The sequence below is a fragment of the Marmota marmota genome, unplaced genomic scaffold (genome assembly GCF_001458135.2).
Source record: "Marmota marmota marmota unplaced genomic scaffold, marMar, whole genome shotgun sequence".
NCBI lineage: Eukaryota > Metazoa > Chordata > Mammalia > Rodentia > Sciuridae > Marmota > Marmota marmota.
The window spans coordinates 1,198,487-1,215,058 of record NW_026000221.1 but is presented as its reverse complement, the minus strand read 5'-3'; the positions used below and the strand labels follow the sequence as shown (position 1 = coordinate 1,215,058).

The 16,572-nt window shown below is 35.2% G+C and overlaps 1 protein-coding gene across 4 annotated transcripts in view; it reads left to right on the top strand.

Annotated features, from left to right (window-relative positions):
• Uimc1 (ubiquitin interaction motif containing 1) overlaps positions 1–16,572 on the top strand; it is a 139,075-nt gene that overhangs the window by 52,173 nt on the left and 70,330 nt on the right. For 3 of the 4 annotated variants that reach the window (XM_015488522.2, XM_048792064.1, XM_048792063.1), the window contains one exon: positions 7,978–8,062. In XM_015488522.2, coding sequence (XP_015344008.1) covers positions 7,978–8,062 — 85 coding nt within the window. Of the gene's footprint in view, positions 1–7,977; positions 8,063–14,383; positions 14,419–16,572 lie in introns of those variants that run through there. The other variant, XM_048792062.1, reaches the window with a different exon arrangement.

The following is a 16,572-nucleotide window of genomic DNA, read 5'->3' as shown; positions in this document are numbered from 1 at the left end:
CGGGCGGCGGCTCTGCTCTGCCCCTACTCCAATTGGGGTGACATGACTACCACGCCAGCAGGTCGCTGGGCCTGTTCTGGGTGCGGGCAGCGGCTCTGCTCCTATAATTCATCTTAATCTCCCCCTCTACCCTTGAAATAACTCTGTTTTCTTGGAATTTGTTAGTGATCAGAAAATTCACTGTGCTCAACCTCCTTGGTGAAAGTTTTCTCATCTTTTTGTTCTCATTGAAAGATAGCTGTCCTGGTTCTCCTTGCACCTTCTCAACTATTGACTGTTACTTCTTCCATATACCATAGTAGTAGTGGACCTGGAGGTGGAATACACATTCTTCTTGTGCTTCACTATTTTTTTTTTAAGAGGTGGGGAGGGAGGGTGGCAGAGAGATAGGGGAGTTTTTAATATTTCTTTTTAGTTTTCAGTGGACACAACATCTTTATTTTATTTTTTTATTTTTATGTGGTGCTGAGGATCGAACCCAGCGCCCCGCGCATGCCAGGCAAGCACGCTACTGCTTGAGCCACATCCCCAGCCCTTGTCCTTCACTATTGCTTCTAGAATACTGGAAAAACCTACTTTGAAGCACAAATCATAGTGTTATTCCTCCTACCTCAGCCTGAAGCAGTAATCTGCAATCTTCCTGACCATTCCCCACCTCTAACACTTCTCAGTTCATTGAAAACTGTAAGTATCACTTACCATCTTTCTCTTCACTACTTTTTGTCATCATTCTTAGTGATTTCACTGTTTACATATTAGGCTGAATCATACAAAGCTGCGATTTTTATTGGTTCAAGTCAAGATATGACCCTTCTGATGCTCTGGCCTCTCAGTTCCTTGACCTCTTGGGTATCTATCCTAATAGGTCATAGCACCTCAGCCTTTCTCAAGTGGGATTCTGAAAGAGAAGTAAATCTAATGCCCTAAGGCATCAACTGTATGGGTTTTTTTTTTGTTTTTGTTTTTGTTTTTGTTTTTGTACTAGGGATTGAACTCGGGCCCTCGATCACTGAACCATACCCCAGACCTATTTTGTATTTTATTAAGAGACAGGGTCTTGTTTAGTGCCTTGCTATTGCTGAGGCTGGCTTTGAACTTTGGATTCTCCTGCCTCAGCCTCCTGAGCTTCTGGGATTACAGGCATGTGCCACTGCACCTGGCTCACTGCATATTTTTAACCAACTTCTGTCTTCTTCTGCATGTAGAGCTGTACCAGCTATCGACTCTCCTTGTCAAAATTAAGGAAACAGTCACTTCATTTTCTGTGTTCCCTGGTTCTGATAAGGAATCCTTGTTGAGCCTGTCATAATAATAAACATTGCTATTTTCCAGATCTCAATTTCAGATGTTCATTCTGTAATCAGTGTCACCTATCTTTTCCAACTTACTCCTTATAATACCCTAACTCCAGTAATACTTTAGCCCTAGTAAGATGTCTAATCAGCTGACTTTGTCACCTTTTCATTTTCTTCTACCATTTCATGTCCCCACCTTTCCTCCTTATCTAATGTATATAGCACAATTTTTATATTAACAGTTCCCTTGAATATCTTGAATATTCCCTCAACCTCTTTGTATTATATTTCCTGGCAAATCCCCACCTTGGTTAAACCTATCCCTCCACCTATTACGTGCCCCTTTTTGCTGAACGTGGCAAGGAAAAAACAAAACAAAACATGTAACTGTGCTCACTGTGATCACATTTATTTAAGATCACAAACTTTAAGAGACCCCTCAGTGTTGCTCCTTCTCAGTACTCCTTAGCAATCTTTTTTTTTTTTTTGCAACTTAGTGAGATTCTTTCTCAATATAAAATTTAAAAAAGGGCTGAGGATGTAGCACAGAGGTAGAGGTTTGATACCCGGTACCAAAACCAAAACCAAATATCCCTCAAAAACAACACCACAAGAACCAAAACCTCAAAATAACTCAAGGAACTATTGTATGTATATATACAAATGTAGATATCGGTGTGTGTTTATCTCCTCCCCTTTTTGAGGTAGAGTTCAAGGCACTCTACCAATAGCTACATACAGCCTCAACCCTTTTGAATTTTATTTTGAGACAGGGTTCCCCAGACTGGCCTGAATGTTGTGATCCTCTTGCCTTAGACTCTCAAGTAGCTGGGATTACAGGTGTGTGCTACCATGCTGGATTATATGTATCCTTTATTTTGCTATGTACTTAAATGAGTATTCTTACATACAACTCTCACTGCTATTGTTGACCAGCTTTACTAGTTTGTTTTTATTTCTCCACTGTTACTTTAACACAAAAATAAGCTATGTATGTATCTTTAATTTCCCTTCTTTATGTGAAGTATAGTATATTTCCTGTTTATATTTTGTCCTTTTCTCTGAATAATATATCCTGGAAGTTATTACTTTTAATTTTTTGTTTATTTTCTTATACTTTTTAAATATACCTTATTAGATTTTACTTAAACCTAACTTCTTGGGAACCCAGTAATTTTTTGTTTTTGAGGTGGTTTTATCTGTTTTCAAAGTTTGATCAACTTTCATTTGTTCCTCTTTTGTCTGCTTTTTATCTTAGATTTTGAATTTCTGGGCAAAGTGCTCTACGATTGAGCTACACTTTTGGTTTTTAAATTTTTTATTTTCTATTTTGGCAGTGGTAAGGATTAAATCCAAGGCCTTGGATATGCAAAGCAAGTACTCTGTCACTGAGCTACACCCTGAGTCTTTTATTTCATTTTTTGAGAAATGGTCGTGCTAAGTTTTCAGGCTGCCCTTGATCTTGCAATCCTCCTGCCTTAACCTCCTAAGTAGCTGGAAATATAGGCATGCACCAACATACCTGGGTATAGTTTTTTCTTAATCTTCAAAAGTTTCTTTGAATTCTGTTTGGAATGTCTTCTTAACATGTATGCATATTTTCTGGGTTGGTATTTAGGGGGGAATGTTGATAACCTGAAAATTTTTGATTTGCATTATGTTTTGTCTCATAGTTTAGAATTTATTCTTATCAGTTAATGGATAGATGAAATAGAGAGTTTCCTTTTCTTTACTTCAGTGAACTCAGTTTCTTTCATGAATGATGGTGTTGATATAGGTGTGATATTGGGGGAGAGATTAACTCATTTGTGTGTGTGTGTGGTTTTTCCCCTCTCCTTCAGGATCATTTGTCTTTATTTCTCTTATTCTTCCTTCAGTGAATCTGAGGGGCATCACCCCCCCCCCCCTTTTTTTTTTTTTGGTGAGGCTGGGGACAGAACCCAAGGGCTTCAAGCAAGGCAAATGCTCAAAGGGCTCCATTACAGACCTCCACCTCCAGGTTCTATCTCCTTATCTAACAGCAGTAAATCTCTGAGGTTGCCACTCTGGTTCTTACTTTTATGGACTTTTTTTTTAATATTTATTTTTTAGCTTTTTAGGTGGACACAATATCTTTATTTATTTATTTTTTTATGTGGTGCTGAGAATCAAACCCAGTGCCTCATGTATGCCAGGCAAGCGCGCTTCTACTTGAGCCATATCCCCAGCCTTGGACTTTTCATGTAGCTGTTGGTATGAAGTACCAAATGTTGAACCTGTGTTCAATGTTTGATCTTAATTTTGCACTTTCTAAAATTTTATTGTATTTTTGGTACCAATGATTGAACACAGGGGCACTTAACTACTGAACCATATCCTCAGCCCTTTTTTAAGTTATTTTTTATTTTGAGAGAGGGTCCCATCAAGTTGCTTAGGGCCTTGTCAAGTTGCTCGGGCCGGCCTTGTTCTTGGGATCCTCCTGCTTCAACCTCTGGAGTCTTTGGGATTACAACATTGCCACTATGCCAAGCTAAGACTTTTAAATTTTTTTAAAATATTTTTTTTAGTTGTAGATTGACACAATATCTTTATTTTTATGTGGTATTGAGGATCCAACCCAGGGCCTCATGCATGAAAGGCAAGTGCTCTACCATGGAGCTACAACCCCATCCCTGGACTTTTTAATTTTAAGGGTGATTTTTTAAAATTTATTTTTTAATTAAAGATGGACACTATATATTTATTTTATATTTATGAGGTGCTGAGGATTGAACCCAGTGCCTCTCGCATGTTAGGCGAGCGCTGTACCTCTGAGCCACCACCCCAGCCCATTAAGGGTGATTTTTTTGTTTTTGTTTTTTTGAGGCAGGGTCTTACTATGTAGCCCAAGCTGGCTTCAAACTTGGAATCCTTCTGCCTCTGCCACTCTTAGCTGGGATTATGTGCATATGCTACCATGGCTGGCTTTTACATCTTTTAAAAAAGTTGATTTTGTCTATGGTTCTTTACTCTATTGTAATTATTTTTCATGGACTCTCTTTTAAGTCTTTTTTATCTGTTCTTTGTACCCACAGATTTGCAGTACTGGTGGGAGTGCTGATGAAATTTGTTACCTGCATTTTTTTCTTTCTTTCTTTTTTTTTAACCTGCATTTCTTTCTTGCATGTAATTTGAAGTTTGGTATTGTCTGTGGTTTTTATAGGTCTGTGATTTTTCTGAAGGGTATGTGGAGTGATTCAAATTTAGACAATTTACCCTTATCTTCTAGACCTTTTCATGTCAGACATTTTGGATCAGTTTATCACTGCTGAATCTCTTGTATATAATCTTGAGTTGCATCTTTAGTTAGAGTCTGTTATATTTACTGTATTTCTTTTTCTATATTCTTTGTGGGGTGTTTGGCTATTTTTTGGCATATCTTTTGTTATTTAGGAAAGTATATATTTTTTATTCTAACATCTTTATAATATGACTTTCATAATTCCTGTTATTCCCTTTTTTTTTTTTTTTTTTTTGCAGTATGGGAATTAAACCCAGGACCACACACGTGCTAGAGCTTTGTCACTGAGGTGTATTCCTAGCCCTATTCCCTTGTCTCTCCCTTTCTCCTTCCCTTCTTCCTTCTTTTTCCTTCCCCCTTCTCCTGTCACCTGTCTTCTGTCCTGTCTTATCCTGTTCTTTGGTTTCCTGAGCTATGTCCCTACCCATTTTTAGTTTTTATTTTAAGACAGGGTCTCACTAAGTTGCTGAGCCTAAGTTGGAACTTACAAACCTCTTGTCTCTGCCTCCCAAGTCTCTGGGATTACAGGTGTGTGCTGCCATGCCTGGCCTCTTTTTTCTTATTTAATCTTCTGTTTACATGGTTTGTCAGTTTTAAATGGTGTTCTTTGATTTACACTTATGGACTATTCAGTAGTCAGTGCACTTATTTTATTTTCTGTTTCTATCTTTCATTAATTAATTGTATCATTTCTACATTATTAAAAATATTTACATATTTTCTTATATTTTATCCCTACTTTTTAGTCTTATATCTAAAATTAAATATATTTATTGTTGATTCTTTTGCTAGTGCTTCTGTAATCATTTTTTGATTGAATGATGCTCATTCTTTGTTAGATTTGTCAAGAAGGACTTATGAAGATAGCATTTCCCAAGTTCTTGCATGTTTGATGTTGTTTTTCCAGTCTTGATAACTGAAAGAGTTTTTGGCTAGGTACAAAATCCTTTGTTTAGGAAGTGCAGGGAAGTGATATTGGCCAAATCATATTGTTGTATTGTATGCATGTAACAGCAAATCCCACCTTTATGTGCAATTATAATGCACCAGTAAAAACATGGAAAAAATTCTTTGTTTAAAAATTTTTCCTGTGCTTCTTTAAAATAATTGCCTTTTTTGTATTGTTGCATACTACACTAGGTATATTCATTTAATTTTCCTTTTTTTAAGAATGATTTTTTCTTTAGTTGCGATGGACCTTTATCTTATTTATTTATATGTGGTGCTGAGATTTAAACCCAGGGCCTCACACATGCCAGGCAAGTGCTCTACCGCTGAGCCACAACCCCAGTTCAGTGATTATATCTTTTTGTCTTTTTTCTTTATCTTTAGGATTTACCCAGTACATGTCTGGGAATTGATTATTCAAGGTCAACTTTCCAAGAGAATGGTGTGTACTTTCAAAGTGTAGATTCCTGGTCTTACTCCTCTGCCTTCCATTTCCTTGAAACGATTTATTCGATTATAGTTTTAGTATTAGTTTGTTCTATTGTTTGTTTCCGTCTTCAGAGATCCCAATTTTACATATATGGAAAACACACACACACACACACACACACAATCAGCTTTGTCTATATTCTTTTTAAGCTGATTTTTCTTGGCTCATTATTATTTGTCTTTCATTTTTTGGTCCTCAGTGCCTCTTAGTTAACTGCTAGGTGGAGTGAAGTAGGTGTATTTGGTTCTGTTTTAGTTCTACAGAATTTATTTACCTTCTTTTTCTTTTCTTTTACTTACCCAGTAGCTAAAGAGTGATTTATTTTTTAATTTTTTTTAATTTTATTTTTTTTATTGGTTGTTCAAAACATTACAAAGCTCTTGACATATCATATTTCATACATTTGATTCAAGTGGGTTATGAACTCCCATTTTTACCCCATATACAGATTGCAGAATCACATCGGTTACACATCCACGTTTTTACATATTGCCATACTAGTGACTGTTGTATTCTGCTCTTTCCTATCCTCTACTATCCCACCTCCCCTCCCCTCCCCTCCCCTCTTCTCTCTCTACCCCATCTACTGTAATTCATTTCTCTCCCTTGATTTTTTTTTCCCTTTCCCCTCACTTCCTCTTGTATGTAATTTTGTATAACAATGAGGGTCTCCTTCCATTTCCATGCAATTTCCCTTCTCTCTCCCTTTCCCTCCCACCTCTCGTCCCTGTTTAATGTTAATCATTTTCTCATGCTCTTCCTCCCTCCTCTGTTTTTAGTTGCTCTCCTTATATCAAAGAAGACATTTGGCATTTGTTTTTTAGGGATTGGGTAGCTTCACTTAGCATAATCTGCTCTAATGCCATCTATTTCCCTGCAAATTCCATGATTTTGTCATTTTGTAGTGCTGAGTAAGACTCCATTGTGTATAAATGCCACATTTTTTTAATCCATTCATCTATTGAAGGGCATCTAAGTTGGTTCCACAGTCTAGCTATTGTGAATTGTGCTGCTATGAACATCGATGTAGCAGTATCCCTATAGTATGCTCTTTTAAGGTCTTCAGGGAATAGTCTAAGAAGGGCAATAGCTGGATCAAATGATGGTTCCATTCCCAGCTTTCCCAGGAATCTCCATACTGCTTTCCAAATTGGCTGCACCAATTTGCAGTCCCACCAGCAATGTACAAGTGTACCCTTTTCCCCACATCCTCGCCAGCACGTGTTGTTGTTTGACTTCATAATGGCTGCCAATCTTCCTGGAGTGAGATGGTATCTTAGGGTGGTTTTGATCTGCATTTCTCTGACTGCTAGAGATGGTGAGCATTTTTTCATGTACTTGTTGATTGATTGTATGTCCTCCTCTGAGAAGTGTCTGTTCAGGTCCTTGGCCCATTTGTTGATTGGGTTATTTGTTTTCTTATTGCTTAATTTTTTGAGTTCTTTGTATACTCTGGATATTAGGGCTCTATCTGAAGTGTGAGGAATAAAGATTTGTTCCCAGGATGTAGGCTCCCTATTTACCTCTCTTATTGTTTCTCTTGCTGAGAAAAAACTTTTTAGTTTGAATAAGTCCCATTTGTTGATTCTTGTTTTTAACTCTAAAGAGTGATTTTAAATAAATTAGTATGAAGTGAATTTAAACATTATTATTAGTTTTTAAGCTTTGAATTAAGTTTCTCTGATCTTGGGTAGATGCCTACTGGTAATTTTGGAAATTGGTTGATCTTTACCTAACTATGTATGTGACAGATAATAATGTCACCATATTATATATTTTTATATTTATGGTTTTATTGGTTCCAGATATTGTGTGTTTCCCTTTTTGTACTGCAAAAGAAACTTCTTCTGATGTCTTATATGCACATTTTTAACAGTCACTGATTCTTCAGAGTCCTTTTTTAGCCATGAAGAGATGTACAGGAGACAGAGAAATTTCTACTTTTAATTTTAGCCACCCTGATCACTTTTCTTGTTTTGCAGCAGGAACCAAAGGAGGAGAATGGATTGCAGAAAACGAAGATAAAACAGTCAAATAGAGCAAAGTGTTTGGCCAAAAGAAAAATTGCACGTATGTTTTCATTTTGGGGTTGAATTGGTACTAGTTTTTTTTTCTTTTTCTTTTTTCCTCGTTGTTTTCATTAGGAAAAGAGAATTGTTTAAAAAAGGATACTTATGCTTCCTATTTAGTCTGGATTTATTAATTTTAGAAATTGCTTATACAATTATCTATAGTTTATACAACTATCTTGTTAGAGGGAGAATGCTGAAATAAAAAATGTGATGTTCAGGGCTAGGCACATGTGGGTTTAAATCCTTGATTTATTCCTTACTATGTAGATATTAGACAAGTCACTACTTTCAGTTTTCCAGCTTCTTCATCAATTTAGTTATTATCTAAATAGTAACACTTATTTAAGATTCAGTTAGTAGTAACCCTCAAATAATTAATGGTACCTGTTGCTATTTTTTTCATTAGAACGGTTAGTTGGAAGTTTGTATGTCACTCAGTTATCTCTAAATACATTAATCTTTATAGTTAGATCTATTTAATGTACTCAAGTTATTTTCAGTCTTGAGAATTATTAGTAATAGTTACTTTTTTGTGTGTGGGGGGGTACCAGGGATTGAATTTAGGGGCACTCAACCATTAAGCCACATCCCCAGCCCTATTTTGTATTTTATTACAGGGTCTCTCAAAGTTCTTAATGCCTGTTGGTAGTTATCTGCTTGGTAAATTTTACATCTTTACAGTCAAAGTATGTTTTATCTTTTATTTAATTGGATTATGCTGTTTTTCTTTTATACAGTGAAATAATTTCTTTCGTTTTTTGAGTTTAGGCCATTTACATTTAATATAATTACACTGATGTGGTTGGATTAAAATTTACCCTTTTGAAAGATGTTTATTTATATTGTTTTTTTGTTTCACTTTTTTTTTCTGCCCACTTTTGTACTTGTTGAATATTATTTTGATTTCATTTTATTTCTGCTATTGGCTGATTTTTTTGGGGTGGTACTGGGGATAGAACTAAGAGGCACTTGACCACTGAGCCACATCCCCAGCCCTATTTTGTATTTTATTTAGAAGACAGAGTCTCACTGAGTTGCTTAGTGTCTCACCATCGCTGAGGCTGGTTTTGAACTTTGAATCCTCCTCCCTCAGCCTCCCAAGCCACTGGGATTATAGGCATGTGCCATCACTGCTATTGGCTAATTATTTATATCTTTTAAAAAATATTAAGAGGTTGCCCTAGGGTTTATAGCACACGTATTTACTTAGTCACCTTGAAAATATGTTATATATCTTCACATGTAGTATAAAGACTTTTCAATAGAATATACCCAATTCCTTTTTATCCCCCTTTGTTATACTATACATTTTCCTTTTATAAGCATATAAGCTGTTGATACTGTTTTACTTTTGATAGTTGATTGTCTTTTATAACAATGAAAATAAACAATTAGAAATTCTATACTTTGCTTTATTTATGCCCTTTTTTTTAAAAAACTTTTTTTTAGTTGTAGATGGATACAAATTTTATTTATTTATTTATTTATTTATTTATTTATTTATTTTTGTGTGGTGCTGACGATCGAACCCAGGGCCTCATGCATGCAAGGCAAGTGCTGTACCACTGAGCTATGACCCTAGCCCCATTTATTTATGCCCTTTTAAGAACTGTTTATTTCCTTACTTACATCTAGGTTTCTTTCCTGTGTCATAGTCTTTCTGCCACAAAAGCTTCTTTGCACACTTACTGTAGTATAGTTCTGTTAGCAAAAATATTCTCTTTGTCTGAAAATGTCTTCATTTCTCTATTTTGGGTTAACTTCTTTATTGAGATATAATTCATATGTAATTCACCCATTTAAAGCATACAGTGTTTTTAAGTATATTAACAGTGTTATGCTGCTGTTACCACAATCTAATTCTAGAATTTTTATCTTCCAAGAAAGAAACCTTGTATCCTTGCCAGTCATACAAAACCCTTCATCTTTCCTATCCCTAGACAACTCCAGTCTACTTCCTATAGATTATTTGTTTATAAATTTGCTATTCTAGACCTTGCATATAAATGGAATCATATGAGGTCTTTTGTAATTGATTTTTTTCACCTAGCATAATGTTTTCAGGTTCATCCATGTTTTAGTATGTGTCAGTATTTCATTCCCTCATTGCCAAATAATATTTCATTACATTTCTATACCACGTTTTGTTTATTCTTTCATGATTTGATGGATATTGGTGTTGTTTCTACTTTTGGGTTATTGTGACTAATGTGGCTATGAATATATTCGTGTGTGTGTGTGTGTATTTTTTAATATATATATATATATGTTTTGTATTGAGGATTTAACAACCAGGACCACCTCTTTACCACTGAGCTTTTATTTTTTATTTTGAATTTGAGACCAATGAAACTGTTATCATCAAATAAATTTTCCCTCCTCTAAGTTGTTTTTGTCAGGTATTTTGGTCACAGTGATGCAAACTTAACTGAAACAGTAGGGTTTATACTTACATATTTTGGTTGCCGGTCTGAATTTTATGTCCCCTCATTGATACTCAATTAGAGTCAGAGCTGGTTTATTCGTTGGATCCTATATCTGAGATGTTTTATTCAAGTAGAAATTTTTTTAAATATTTATTTTTTAGCTGGGCACAATATCTTTATTTTATTTATTTATATGTGGTGTTGAGCATTGAACCCAGGACCTCACACATGCTAGGTGAGCGCTCTACCACTGAGCCACAACCCCTGCCCTCAAGTAGAATTTTTAAAAGAGTGTATTATAATCCATCTGGATTTAAGTAACTTATTTAAAACAGTGGTACTCACTGTTTTGCCCCCCACTTGAAACGTGGTAATCTAGAGATATTTTTGGTTGCCACAACTTGGAGGGATGGCGCGTGCTACTGGCCTCTAGTGGGAAGAAGCCAGGCATTATACTATCCATCCCACAATACAAAGGTAGTCTCCACACACAAAAAATTGCCTTTCCCAAAATGTCAATAGTGTTAGGGTTGATAAACTTAGATTCAAAATAAGTACAACTGTGCAAAAATAATGTTAATCAAATAATGACATTTTTGACAATAAGGATTCATTAATGTCAGTTTTTCTTTTAGGAGCCTAATATAGCAAAATAATGTTTTTCAGAGTCAGTGGTTATATTCTCATTATTATATAGTTTACTGTTATGACTAACGATATCATATCTTTGAATACTAGCATATAAATGTGTATTTTCCTACATAGCAAAAGAAAGAACTATTGAACTTTTTTAAAGCTCTGAGATGAACATGTTACAGAAAAATATAATATTGATATAATATTTATTCTTAATAAAAATGATAGAGCTTCAATTTAAAAAAATTTATTAAGACTGGACATGGTGACACACATCTGTAATCCCAGCTGCTTGGGAGGCTGAGGCAAGGAGGATTGCAAGTTTAAGGCCAACCTGAACAACTTAGTGAGACCCTGTCTCAAACTAAAGTTAAAAAAGGGCCAGAGATGTAGTTCAGTGGTAGAAGCCTGCATAATGTCCTGAGTTCAATCCCTAGTACCCATTACCAATAAATAAATATAGCACAAAGAAGAAAGTAAAAAAGAATATCATGCAAAATCCATTACCTTAGAAATAACTTAATGGACATTAGTTAGGTGATTATTTCTGACATGTATGCATAGATATAGATAGTTTGGATGTAAGTAATTTCGTAAAGATAGGTTTATATGTACAGTTGATCCTTATTATTTGTAAATTTAGCATTTGCAAATTTGCCTATTTGCTAAAATTTATTTAGAAACCTAAAATTAGTACTTTTGGTTCTTGTGATCATTAGGGAACATGCTTAGGCAAAGATTTTTTGAGTTGTCTGATGTGCACATTTCCCAGGTGAGGCTGAGCAGAGTGATGCTGTACCCTCTGTTTTAGTTCTTAAGACTATCAATGTGTTCTTTTTGCAGTCTATTTAGTGCCACATTTTTTGCATTTTCATGTTTTTTCTTGATGATTTCACTATTTGAAATGATCCTTAAGTGTAATGCTGTCAAATGTTCCTAAAGTGCAAGAAACTGTGATGTACTTTATGGAGAAAAGGTATGTTAAGTAAAAACTTCATTCAGACATGAGTTATAGTGCTGTTGGCTATAAGTTCAGTTATGAAACACAGTATATATCCTCAATTTTTATCTTTCAATACATACAGTGGTTTTTAAAATTCTACTTCTAGTTTTAATTTTAGCAGTTCCTTATTGTTTCCTGATGTTCTTTTCCCCCCCATTAATGATATCCTAAACTTGTCTCATAGATATAATAATGTCTTATTTGCCTGAGGATATTAATAATTATTGAAGCTATTTTTTCCTTCAACTTATTTTTTCAAATTTTAGTCCTTCACATTAGAGGGCTTTCTTTGATATCTGGTAGTTTCTTTTTCTTAACTGCTTAAGGTTTAAGAACTTTGTGTGTGTGTGTGTGTGTGTGCGCGCACACACACACACACATAACTATCACTATCTGCCCCTATATGTGTGTATGAGGGAGGGTGTAGAGCATTATCTTAATGAATGATCTTTGAAGATTTAAAAAAAATATTGTAGCATTTTTTAAAAGTTGTAAATAGATGCATACCTTTATTTTATTTATTTTTATGTGGTTCTGAGGATGGAACATGTGTGAGGCAAGCATTTTACCAGCTACAACCCCAGCCCATTTGTAGCATTTTAAAAATGACTAGATATAGAAAACAACCTGATTGTATTATAGTAGAGTAGTGGGTACAATATATTATGGCATAAACACATTATGGAATATTTTTATTTTATTTGTTTTAAAAATGTATACTTTTAGTTGTAGATGGACACAGTGCCTTTATTTTATTGGTTTATTTTTTTTTATGTCGTTCTGGGGATGGAACCCGGTGCCTCACGCATGCTAGGTAAGCATTCTACCATTGAGCTATAACCCTGGCCATGGAATATTTTTAAATTGCCATTAGGGAACAGTTTTAAGTTGCCAGTCCCTCCTTCTTCATTGTGGTATGGGAAATTGAACCTAGGATTTCACAGTAGGCAGGCTCTCTACCACTGAGCTGTATCTATAGCCCATTTTAAAACTTTTTTAAAAATTTGAGATAGAGTCTTACTAAAAGTTGTTCAGGCTGGCCTCAACCTTGTGATCTTTCTGCTACTTCTTGAGTAGCTAGGATTACAGGTGAGCGCCATGATGTCCAGCTCTAATTTTTAAATTGTGTTTAAATATACAAAATTTATCATTTTAGCCGTTTATATAGTTAGTGATATTAAATACATACATGGTTTTGTACAGGCATCACTATTTTCCTTCTGTATAACTTTTCATCTTATAAAACTGAAATTCTACACTAAACAACAACTGTCTGTCCCTACTACCCCAGAATTCTAGGGGGAAAAAAAAAAGATAGAAAATGATAAGAAGAGCCAGGTACGATGGTGTATGCCTGCAATCCCAGTGGCTGGGAGGCTGGGGCAGAAGGATCTCAAGTTCAAAGCCAGCATCAGCAAAAAAGTGCGGTGCCAAGCAACTCAGTGAGACCCTGTGTCTAGTAAAAATACAATATAGGGCTGGGGATGTGGCTCAGTGGCTGAGGTGCCCCAGAGTTCAATCCCTGGTGCCCCCCCCCCAAAAAAAGAAAATGATGAGGAGGAAATCGTAAATAATAACAAAGTTTAAGAACTGAAGGTTACACATTTCTAAAGACATTTAGGTATCCCCATAGAAGATTCTGTTTTATCCTATTTGTAAAAGCTGAGCATAGGTCATAGTGATCTTAAAAACAAGAAATACACAAGCCACCTTCCCCAGTCTCATTCCTGCCAGATGAAAAGTTCTTTACATCACAGCCTGATGCTTACATTATATAGTGAGCCTTATGTTTCCCAGAAGACTCTCATGCCTTTTCCATAGACTTTCTCTAAATCTTTCACATGTGAAATCTCAAGAAGTTGAAGTCTAAGTATAAGCCACTGCCTGCTCAGTTTTATTTTGTCATTAGGGCTGTTCTTCTGACAATAGCAATATTGTTCTTGCCTTATTTACATAGTTTGTGTATTTATCACTCCGTTTTTATATTAATCACCTTTCACATTCATCTCTACAAAAGTGCTATAAAATATTTACTTGAGGAAAAAGAACACATTTGATTCTTGTTTTCGAAGTAGTTTTATAGAAAAAAAATCACAGGTAGCACTAGGTTAGCAAAAACGAATCACTGCACCCTTGGCAAATATAGGATTAAGTTCTTGTGAGCCTCTGGTTACATTTTCACCAACCAATCAACACCTGCTATGAACATGTGTGTACAAATATCTTTTTGAGACCCTGCTTTCATTTCTTTTAGGTATATAACCAGAAGTAGAATTGCTGGATCACATGGTAACTCTATTTAATTTTTTTTTAAGGAACTATCATACTTTTATATAATGGCTGTACCATATTTACATTTCCACTAGCAGTATATAAAGGTTCTAATTTCTCCACATCTTTTTCAATGCTTTTTTTCTTTTTGTTTTGGTAGTAGCCATACTAATGAATATAAAGTGGTATCTTATTGTAGCTTGGTTTTACATTTCCCTAATGATTAGTGATGTTAAACATCTTTTCATGTACTTATTGGCCATTGTACAAGTTCTTTGACCATTTTTTGTTGTTGTTGTTTTGATGATTGAGTTTTTGGAGTCACCTATATATTCTGGATTTTAATCCCTATCAGATGTATGATTTGCAAATATTTTCTCCCATTCTGTGGGTCACCTTTTTATTGTTGTATTGGGGATTCAACTCAGGGCCTTATGTATTGTCAACATACTATTGGAGTCTGTGGCCAGGGTCTACTCACTTCCTTTAGAGTTCAGTTAATAGAGAAAAGTGGGAAATAAAAGGAGTTTATGTCAGTTGGCCAGTCTAGGAGACAGCTGGTCTGGAAAACTGTCTCCCTGGTCTGATAACAGCTTCAGGATTTTATAGGAGAGAGACTAATCCAGGGGGACAAGAGGTATGCATAAGCATAACAGTCTTGGTCAGTTTGGTGGCAGGTCTGGTGTTGTAGGGTCCTATTGGCTCCCTGCTGGCATCCTCCTAGCATAAGGGATTGAACCAGGCAGTTTCTGTTCCCATCATGAGATGATTGCCTGTAGGAAGCTGCAAAGAAGAAAAATCTTAAAGAGAACAGGTCAGAGTGATAAAATGGAGTCAGTCAGGACAATGACTGGATCCTTCTTTAAGTCTTCCAGTTTTAAGCTATGTCCCCAGCATGACTTGTCTTCTTACACTATTGATGCACAAAAGTTTTTAACCTTCATAAAATAAAGTTTATCTATTTTTTTGTTGTTGTTGCCTGTGCCTTTGGTATCAACTCAAGAAAATAGTGTCAAATCTATTGTTGTGATGCTTTGTCCATATTTTCTTCTGAATTTTGTAGTTTTAGGTCTTAACATTTAAGTCTTTGGTCCAATTTGAATTATTTATTTATTTTTAGTACTGGTGACTGAATCCAGGGCCTTGCATGCTCTAGGTAGGTGTTAACCACTAAGCCACATTCCCAACTCTTGAGTTAATTTTTTTAAAAATATTTTTTTAGTTGTAGATTAACACAATACTTTTATTTTATTTAGTTTGTTTATGTGGTGCTGGATATCGAACCCAGTACCTTATATGTGCTACTCAAGTGCTCTACTCCTGAGCCACAACCCCAGCCCAAGTTAATTTTTGTATATATTTTTTAGGTAAGAGTTCAACTTCATTCTTTGATACATGGCTATTTGGTTTACCCATCATCATTTGTTGAAAAAACTGACCATTCCCTACTGAATGGTTTTGGCACTGTTTGACATGTATATGAGAGTTTGTTTCTGGGCTCTTTATTCTATTCCAGTAGACTACATGCCTATTTTTATTCTAGGACCACACTGTTTTGACTGGAGCTTTGTAGTAATTTTTTAAAATCAAGAAGTTTGAATCCTCTAGATTTGTCCTTTTTTTTTAAAAGATTGTTTTGGCTATTCAGAGTCCCCTGAGATTGCATATGAATTTTAGAATGGGTCTTTCTACTTCTCTAAAAAGTGTAATTGGTTTTCTGCTAAGGGGTGATTGTGTTGAATCTGCAGATTGTTTGGATTGTAGTGGCATCTTAACATTATTAGGTTTCTAATCCATGAACTTGGGACATATTTTCATTTATTAATGCTGCCTTTAATTTCTTTTAACAATGTTTTGTAGTTTTCATTAAACAAGAGTTTTACCTCCTTAGTTAATTCCTAAGTATTTTATTCTTTTTGATGTTATTATATGTGGAATTGTTTTTGTAATTTCTTTTTATGATTGTTGTTAGTATATAGAAATACAAGTGATTTTTTGTGTGTTGATTTTGTATCCTGTTACATTGCTGGATTCAGTTATTAATTCTAACTTTTTTTTGTGGAAGTTTTAGGGTTATCTACATATAAGATAGCATCTGTGAACAGAGATGATTTTATTCCTTCCTTTCCAGCTTTGATGTCTCTACTTTTTCTGGTCTAATTGCTCTGGCTG